The 7,937-nt window shown below is 41.1% G+C and overlaps 2 protein-coding genes across 10 annotated transcripts in view; both read left to right on the forward strand.

The window, feature by feature from the left end:
* mtfmt (mitochondrial methionyl-tRNA formyltransferase) lies at positions 1-4,866 on the forward strand. Its single transcript, XM_050051236.1, has 9 exons — positions 1-354; positions 709-906; positions 1,940-2,062; positions 2,148-2,250; positions 2,326-2,401; positions 2,482-2,573; positions 2,655-2,733; positions 4,196-4,269; positions 4,494-4,866. The coding sequence occupies exons 1-9, from the start codon at positions 146-148 to the stop codon at positions 4,728-4,730; spliced, it is 1,191 nt and encodes a 396-aa protein (XP_049907193.1). The 5' UTR covers positions 1-145; the 3' UTR covers positions 4,731-4,866.
* Positions 4,867-6,616: 1,750 nt separating this feature from the next.
* The window catches only part of LOC126393455 (CUGBP Elav-like family member 1), a 377,556-nt gene continuing 376,235 nt past the window's right edge, over positions 6,617-7,937 (forward strand). For 4 of the 9 annotated variants that reach the window (XR_007570281.1, XM_050049676.1, XM_050050099.1 and 1 more), the window contains exon 1: positions 6,618-6,810. The gene's annotated coding sequence lies outside the window, so the exon portion shown is untranslated. Of the gene's footprint in view, positions 6,811-7,937 lie in introns of all 9 variants that reach the window. The other 5 variants (XM_050049869.1, XM_050050020.1, XM_050050184.1 and 2 more) reach the window with 3 other exon arrangements.

A 7,937-nucleotide genomic window follows, 5' to 3' on the forward strand; every position in this document is an offset into this window, starting at 1 on the left:
AAGCGAAAGTGTAGTGGAAAACATGGCGGCGCCCTGTGTGTACACATTCAGTGCGAGTCGTTTTCAGTCTATAAAACTGTTGTAACGTCCTCTCTGACTCTGTGGACACTTTATCCTGAGAGCTGAAGACACAGCTGGAGTCAGGATGTGGACGAAGACAGCCGGAGCGTCCCTGAGGATGATGAGTCACCTTCATCGCTGCTGTGTCCACACAGTGTGGAGGACGGCTGACGGCAGACAGACTCAGCTGCGGCTCTGCAGGCTGCTCTCATCATCCGGACCCCCCTGGAGGGTCCTGTTCTTCGGCTCCGACCAGTTCGCTGTGGAATCTCTCAAACTGCTCTCATCCAGCAGGTGGGACTCGAGTCCTCCTTCAAGGGTTAATATGATCAGAGACAGGTGACACTGCATCACACTGAGAAAGTGAAACACATCATCATCATCATCGCCCACGTTAAACACTAACACATATTTTCATAACAAACATTGGGCCTCGTGCAGCAACATGCTCTGAAATATCATCTCATATTTCCTCCTGATTTTCTGTTTAGAGAAAAAATAAGAGAAGTCAACTATTTTTGGGTGAACTGTCCCTTTAAGTGCGGTCACAAAAAGGCTTAAACTGATGACAGGTGTATTTGTTGGAGCTCTTCATCTTGCAATTCATGAAGTGAGTGTGTGACACTAACCTTCATGTTGTGTGTGTAGGAGCTCCAGTGAGGGGGTGGTGGAGTCCTTGGAAGTTGTGACTTTGTCTGGTGACGTCCCAGTGAAGAGGTTCGCTCAGCAGAACCACATCCCACTCCACAGCTGGCCCCCCGACACTGCTGAGGGACAGTTTGATGTCGGGGTGGTGGTGTCCTTTGGCTGTTTACTGCACGAACGTCTGATCAACAAGTTCCCACAGTGAGTATTTATATCTCTTAGGGTGCAGGTGACACATTGTTTGGGTTAAACATGAGCATGTTACAGTCCTGGAGGATTATTAATGTGCACCTCCTCCTGTACTGCCTTAATATGCACATTCAGCACATCCAATGCATCAAAACATTGTTTTCTAGTTGGAGCCGCGCCTCGTTTTCAAACTGTATGGTTTGACTAAAATGAACAATGACAGCAATATAGTCCACGATGAGCAGCGCTAAAATCAACCTGCGTAGTTGTCCCTCCATTGTGACATTAGAAAGTGTCACATTTATCTTGCAAGTGTACTCTTCTTCAACGTTTGCTTTACTTCCTGGATTTTTCCCACATGGAAATTCTGACCAATCAAGAGCAGCTTTCTCACACAAGGCATTTGATCTGGTCCTCTTGTAAATGCTGCCGTGAGAACACGAACCAACTCTAGACAATTATACAACTTTGGAACAACATGAGTCTCTGATTCAGACCAGAGGAGACCACTCTAGGTCTGAAAGCAGCCTAGAATATGACGACACATTACTCACTGAGGTTTCAACTGCCTGATCATCTGACTGCTGTTAGAGGTCAACAGATTTATCGGTTTGGCTAATTAATTGGCACCTCTAGCACGTTTTAAAAACTATCGTTATTGGCAAGACTTGGCTTTGATAGTGACTGATGGCTGTGCAGCCTTCACCAGTTCTGTGGGGGGACACATCACTGAGCAGAGCTGCAGAGGGGAGGGTGGTGTCTACATACGTTTGGCCATATTTTGTGTTTATAAAATAGCTAATTAAACTTAAGGACTACATAAAACAAAGCTGTTCAACTTTTGGTTTAATGAATGATTTGTTTAACCTGAAATTTGATCACATTATGATCCTTCTCAAAACACACAGCAGGGTGGTGTTAGCCTGAAGCCTCGGCCATCACACACAGTCCTCAGACACAGAGTCTAATTTAAACAGAGAGTATGAAATTATAAACTATATATAAACTCCATCTGTGTGTCTGTGCACTCGCTCTTTCCTTGCAGCGGGATTCTGAATGTCCACCCCAGCCTGCTGCCTCGATGGCGAGGTCCAGCACCCATCTTCCACACCATCCTGCACGGTGACACAGTGACAGGGGTCACCATCATCCAGATCCGCCCTCACAGGTAATCACAGAGGAAACATCTCAGTGTTCTTCCTGTTTCATCCTCACAAACAAACAACCAGATTAAAAATGTCCTCACACCACAGGTTTGACGTTGGCCCCATCCTCCACCAGGAGCTCCATCAGGTCCCTGAGAACTGCACAGCTGATGTTCTCGGCACCGTCCTGGCCACTAAAGGAGCACATCTGGTGAGCTGTTGGAACATTACCTGGTTACCTCTCACTGACAGCATGCTGACGTAGTGTTTGTACTCTGGTTTGCAGCTGATTGACACTCTGAGGACGCTGCCCAACAGAGTGGCTCATAAAAGAGAGCAAACACAGACTGGTGCAACATTTGGTACGTCTGAGCCACACAGACACAGTCATGATGAGTATAAGAAGAATTCTTCAAACTTACACATTCATTTCCTCCAATAGCCCCAAAGTTCAACAGCTCCCTGAGCTGGGTGGTGTGGGAGGAGCAGACCTGTGACCAAATAGATCGTCTGTATCGTGCCATCGGATCGCGGGTAACCACTGATCTGGACTGTTTAACTGAGCCACTGATTAGTGTTGAATATTTGTAATGATCCGTCTCTCTGCCTCATCAGATCCCTCTGAAGACCTTATTTATGGGCAGGACGATAAAACTCCTGGATTTTGTAGGAAGATGTCACATTTCATTATTAGGTAAGTTTGTCAAAATCAGATTAATTGGACCATGAATACATTTACAGAACATATAGACTTTTTAAGTTAAGATAAGAATAATTATTGGGGGGCGTCGGTGGCTTAGTGGTAGAGCAGGCGCCCCATGTACAAGGCTGTTGCCGCAGCGGCCCGGGTTCGACTCCAGCCTGTGGCCCTTTGCTGCATGTCACTCCCTCTCTCTCCCCCTTTCACACTTGTCTGTCCTGTCAATTAAAGGCTTAAAAAATGCCAAAACAAAAAATATATATCTAAGAATAATTATTGGAATTGAAACCTGGAGCAACATCACTTTTCTTGTGCTGCTATAAGACACCTTTCACAAGTTTTCAAAACTTTGAACCCTGAGCTAATTGGTGCAATTTCTTTCAAAAACATGGGAAAAGGGGTGTCTGGTGGCTTAGTGGATAGAGCAGGCGTCTCGAATATAAAGCCAATGTCCTTGCCGCAGCAGCCTGCAGCCCTTTGCTGCGTATCATCCCCTCCTCTTTCTCCCTCCTTTCACGCTTCAACTGTCCTATCTAAAAAAGGCAAAAAAGTAAAAAAAAAAAATTAAAAAATAAAATGGGAAAAAGGCATTGAGCAACTTGGTAAGAAATGTCCCACAAATTGCAAATAAAAAAAATTCGATATAGAAAGTTATTTTTAAAAAGTTAATTAAAAAAAAAACAGGGAAAAATGAAAAAACTAGGGAACAAACTATATGTATAATATTTATTATTACTATTACATTTTAAAATTATATTACAGAATTACTATAATTAAGCACTCTTTCCAGGTCATTTCCTTGTTTGTTTATTTTAAACTTTTTTTTCTTTTTTTTTTTTTTTTTACTAAATTTCTTGATTTTAATTTTCTCTTTTTACGAATTTCTTGCACTTCTTTTTTTTTTGGTCATTTCTTCTTTAGATGTTTATTGTTTCTTCCCATGTTTTTAAATAAATTAAGTCAGTTTTCTCAGGTTTCAAAGGGTTAATGTGTTTGTTAATGTAGAAATGATTCTGGTTGTAGAGAGTCTAATAAGCCTCAGTCCTGTTTGTTATAATCTTGAATATGTTTCGCTGGGTTGCTCTGATAGAAACTGAGATACTTTGATGTGTTAACACCAGATCCAGGTTTCTGATCACTGTCTGCTGTGTGTGCAGGTGTGTTCCCTTGAGATTAGCGTGTGTATTTACTTTCCCGTGAGATTTTGAGCCAAAACATGATCTTGCTTTACTATAACCAAATGTTTTGTGCCTAAACCTAACCACACGTTAACTACAGCGTTGTTGAAACATAAAGTTTCAATGTGTCTGGTACATTACAGCATGCAAATGTAACATATCCGTGGTTTATAAAAATGTACAGTGCCAACATTTATCCTGGCGCTTGTGTTGCCTGTGCTGATCCAGTGACGTGCTGTGAGTCTGAGCTGTCACATGTCACTTGTGTGTTTTTTCAGATGAAAGGAGGAAACCGGTCCCTGGCTCAGTGAGCTATCAGAGGGAGTCCAATACTCTGGCTGTCTGTTGTAAGGTCAGTTACACTCTGATCTATTTTGATTAGGAGTGAAAATGAAAAAGCAATATTCATACTAAAAGGTTTGATCAGTGATCTCTGTAAAGGCAGATCAGAAGAGCCAATCAGATGACCCAAAACATGAGAGACAGTTTCTATAAAATGTCTTCTCCTTTAGATTTGTGTCGTTCTGACAAGTTTGTGGCTCAAACGTTTGTGTTAATCTGTGCTTCCTGTTCCAGGACGGCTGGGTGGGATTCAAGGCCGTGCTTCTGAAGAAAAGACTTACAGCAGCCGACTTCTATAACGGCTATCTGCATCAGACGGTGCAGAAGAACACACCCTATCAGAGAGGTGAAGACCTGTTTGTCAGCAGGAAACAAGGAACTGAACCTCAGCCGATGAGAAAGAACTCAACATCCCGATACAACAATCATCCTCCTCCTTTATGTGAATGCTGCGTACATGACATCTACTAATTACATTTACAGTAGTTCATGTGTTACTCTGTCTGTTTTAAGACATCAGTATGTACAGTACATTTACTGTATCCATGTATTTATAATTCTGCCACTGTACTGTTCATTTATTTGCAATAAATGAATGTGCTAATGACTGAAATGAACTTTTTTTAAAAATTCAAACTAAGTCAGTGAACAGTGGTTAATACACCTGTTACAGAGCAGCGTGTTAAAGGGACAGTTTGGATCTTGTGATGTGGGGTTGTATGAGATACTTATCTGTAGTCAGTGTATTACCTACAGTTTGGAGAAGCAGCAGGAGTGCCGACACAGAGGCTAAGCAATGTACTGCTGTGGACAGGGGCAGCAGCAAAATGTATTCTAGCCATTCATTCATTTTCCATTACATCGTGGTCACACCGGGCGTAATTAAAACAGTCCACACCAGTGAATTACATGTTAAGTCAGTGTAAACATGCCATAAGATGTGTGTGGCGTGATGGACACTACATGAATGATGGGAAATATGCAAATGAAGTGAGCAGGGTGATTTCGCATCATGCGCGTTTTCGCAAGAGTTGAAAAATCTGAACTTCACTGACCAATTTGCGCCGTGACAGCATTGATATCCTCTGGGGACGTATGACGCCGAGGACCTACCAGTGGAAGATCATTTAGCAATTCAGCAATTTCACGTGTGTATGAAGAAAGTCAACACAAAATATTTTAGCGTTCAAACTTGCGCGCGTAACACGACATGAAAGTTACAAATGTAGTTAAACTACTCAATTACATGTAGTTTAGCACTCCTCAATGCTTCCTTATTTATTGCATTTAGATATATTTGGGTCTTTTTTTCTCTCTCAAATTCAATAACTAATATTTTTGTTTTAACTGTAATGTTGTTTATGAGGTCGTTATTGATCCTTTTTTGATTTCCAATAAAGTTCAATGTTTCAACTGTACTTTGTTTACGTCAAAACATTACATGAAAGTATTGTATTTAATTTTGTATTTATTCATGCACAGTGAGAAATAAAACATAATGCACATTTAGACTTTTTTATACTTTATTCAACAATACAATGTACAATAAACACAAGGTATAAAACCAGAACACATCAGTACATGAGAGCTGAAAACATAAATTGCAATAAAAGATGAGTGGCATTCTACAAAAGCTGAAAATTAAATACATAAAAAATCAATACATAGATACAATAGATAGTCAAGTTTATTTCACATCAGGGGGTTTCATCAAATATTTTTTGTAATACTCTAAAAACCCGTTACTATTCATGCATATTTAAAAAAAAAAAAAAAAAAAACCTTTATTGAACAATTAAAAATTACAACAAGAAAGTAAATTGGAATGAAACCGAGTATACAAGAAGAAAAAGAAAAAATGTCAGCCAAAATAAAGGAAAAAATAAAACACTTAACAGAAAAAATTACAGCAGTGTGAGCAGTCCGTTTGCATATTTAGATTTAATAAATTTTATTAAAAAAGTTACGAATGAGAACAAACATTACTCTCAAATTTTTTTTATTAATTTTATTAATTTATTTTTTACATGAATTTCTTTTGCTTCGGTTAACACTGGATACTTTAATATTTAAGTTTTTAATTTCAGCACATTCAGAGTTAGTTATTAGGAAGTGAATGTGGTGGGGCTCCTCTCAGTGGACCGTACCACGTTACACTTTAACCCAGGGAACTGTCACGTGCGCTTTTACTACCGTGTCATAGAACATTAAACATTAAATATCGCATTTAAATAAAAGTTTTTCCATTAGAAAATAAAATTATACACACAGTCAATAAAAACTGTCTTGAGGTAAAGAGCAGACATGATGTAATGTGTTAATGGCCCCTTCCCTCCACCCCCACCCCCCGCTCACAGTGGTAACGGTTCAGTCTGCCATTTTACACAGTGACTGCTAGCTGAAGCTCCAAAGTGACAGACCACAACTCACCGTGAAGGAGTCAGCCTGTTTGCTAAAGTACAGCATGAGTGACGTCATGTTGTGATCAAACATCCTGCCCAACATTTTGTTTTTAAGCACAAGTCAAATTAACAGTGGCGTAGAAACGCTGGTAAGTTGAAGTTCTCTGTTGTAGCTAGCTAACGTTACCATAACATGACACGGTGCTGTGTGTAGCTGCTCACTGGTTTAGCTAACACTGCTGTGTGTGCGTGTGTGTGTGTGTGTGTGTGTGTGTGTCAGGGTGTGTGTCATGTACAGTCTGCTTTAACGGGCCAACAGCAGCTTGGTGATGTGACTAACATGTTGACAGTAATGTCTTTATGACATGACGTCACGGCAGAGTTGCTGTGTGTTGCACCAGTTAGCTATGGCGTGTGTTTCAGGTGCCGTTAACCTGCATCAGTGCGCAGCTCTGCTATGCTTTTGTACAAGGTGTGTAGTTAACGCTATATGTATCCGTAAAGGGAATATGCACGTGATGTCACAGAACGCGGAAGTCGCCACTGTCGCTCCTCCCACAGATATTACGACCTGTCATCATCACTCACATGAAGCAACCCTGCTAAAATTATACAAACACTCTGTGTGAAAACATGCATGCAGACATTAAAGTGCAGCAAAGAGGTGTTTGAATGTGTGTGTGTGTGTGTGTGTCTCATGTTAAAGGAGCACTTCACCCCCAGATGGATCAGTTATATATTAATCACTCACTGCATGTTGTGTTGAATTCATGAAGTAGACATTGTTTTTCTCGCCTCCATGGTGAATGGAGAATCACAGAAGACCCGTAATATATTGAGGTCACTGGGGACCATACATGACTTCAATGAACTACAACGGGTCGCGCGCCGGTGACGTCATAGGTGATAGAAACATGGGATTTTGACTGGCGGCAGAGCCTCTTCACACACATATAGGCTGACCAAACGTCCTCTTTTGCCCGGACATGTCCACTTTTCACGTCCTGTCCAGGGCGTCCGGGGGATGTTTATAAATTGATGATAATGTCCGGAGGCGGGCGGCGGGAGGTCCGAGGCTTCCAGCGAGGGGAGAGGTAGAAACAAACAGCCAATGTGTGTGTGTTCTGTTCAGGTGTTGTCATGTAAATAACAGTGCCCAAGCAATAAACAGGACAGACAATAGGATTTTATTTATTTTTACACTACATTTTCACTGAAAGCTGACCGAATCCGACCCGAGCCCGAATACAGTTTATACATTTTTGACCAAACCCAC

This window comes from Epinephelus moara, chromosome 1 (genome assembly GCF_006386435.1).
Source record: "Epinephelus moara isolate mb chromosome 1, YSFRI_EMoa_1.0, whole genome shotgun sequence".
Classification (NCBI taxonomy): domain Eukaryota; kingdom Metazoa; phylum Chordata; class Actinopteri; order Perciformes; family Serranidae; genus Epinephelus; species Epinephelus moara.

What these genes read in the sequence shown, in the direction of transcription:
- mtfmt (XM_050051236.1), top strand. Translation starts at nt 146, where the DNA reads ATGTGGACGAAGACAGCCGGAGCGTCCCTGAGGATGATGAGTCACCTT. An exon ending in ATCCAGATCCGCCCTCACAG is followed by an intron (nt 2,063 to 2,147) that starts GTAATCACAGAG and finishes CTCACACCACAG; the next exon opens with GTTTGACGTTGGCCCCATCC. An exon ending in CCACTAAAGGAGCACATCTG is followed by an intron (nt 2,251 to 2,325) that starts GTGAGCTGTTGG and finishes TCTGGTTTGCAG; the next exon opens with CTGATTGACACTCTGAGGAC.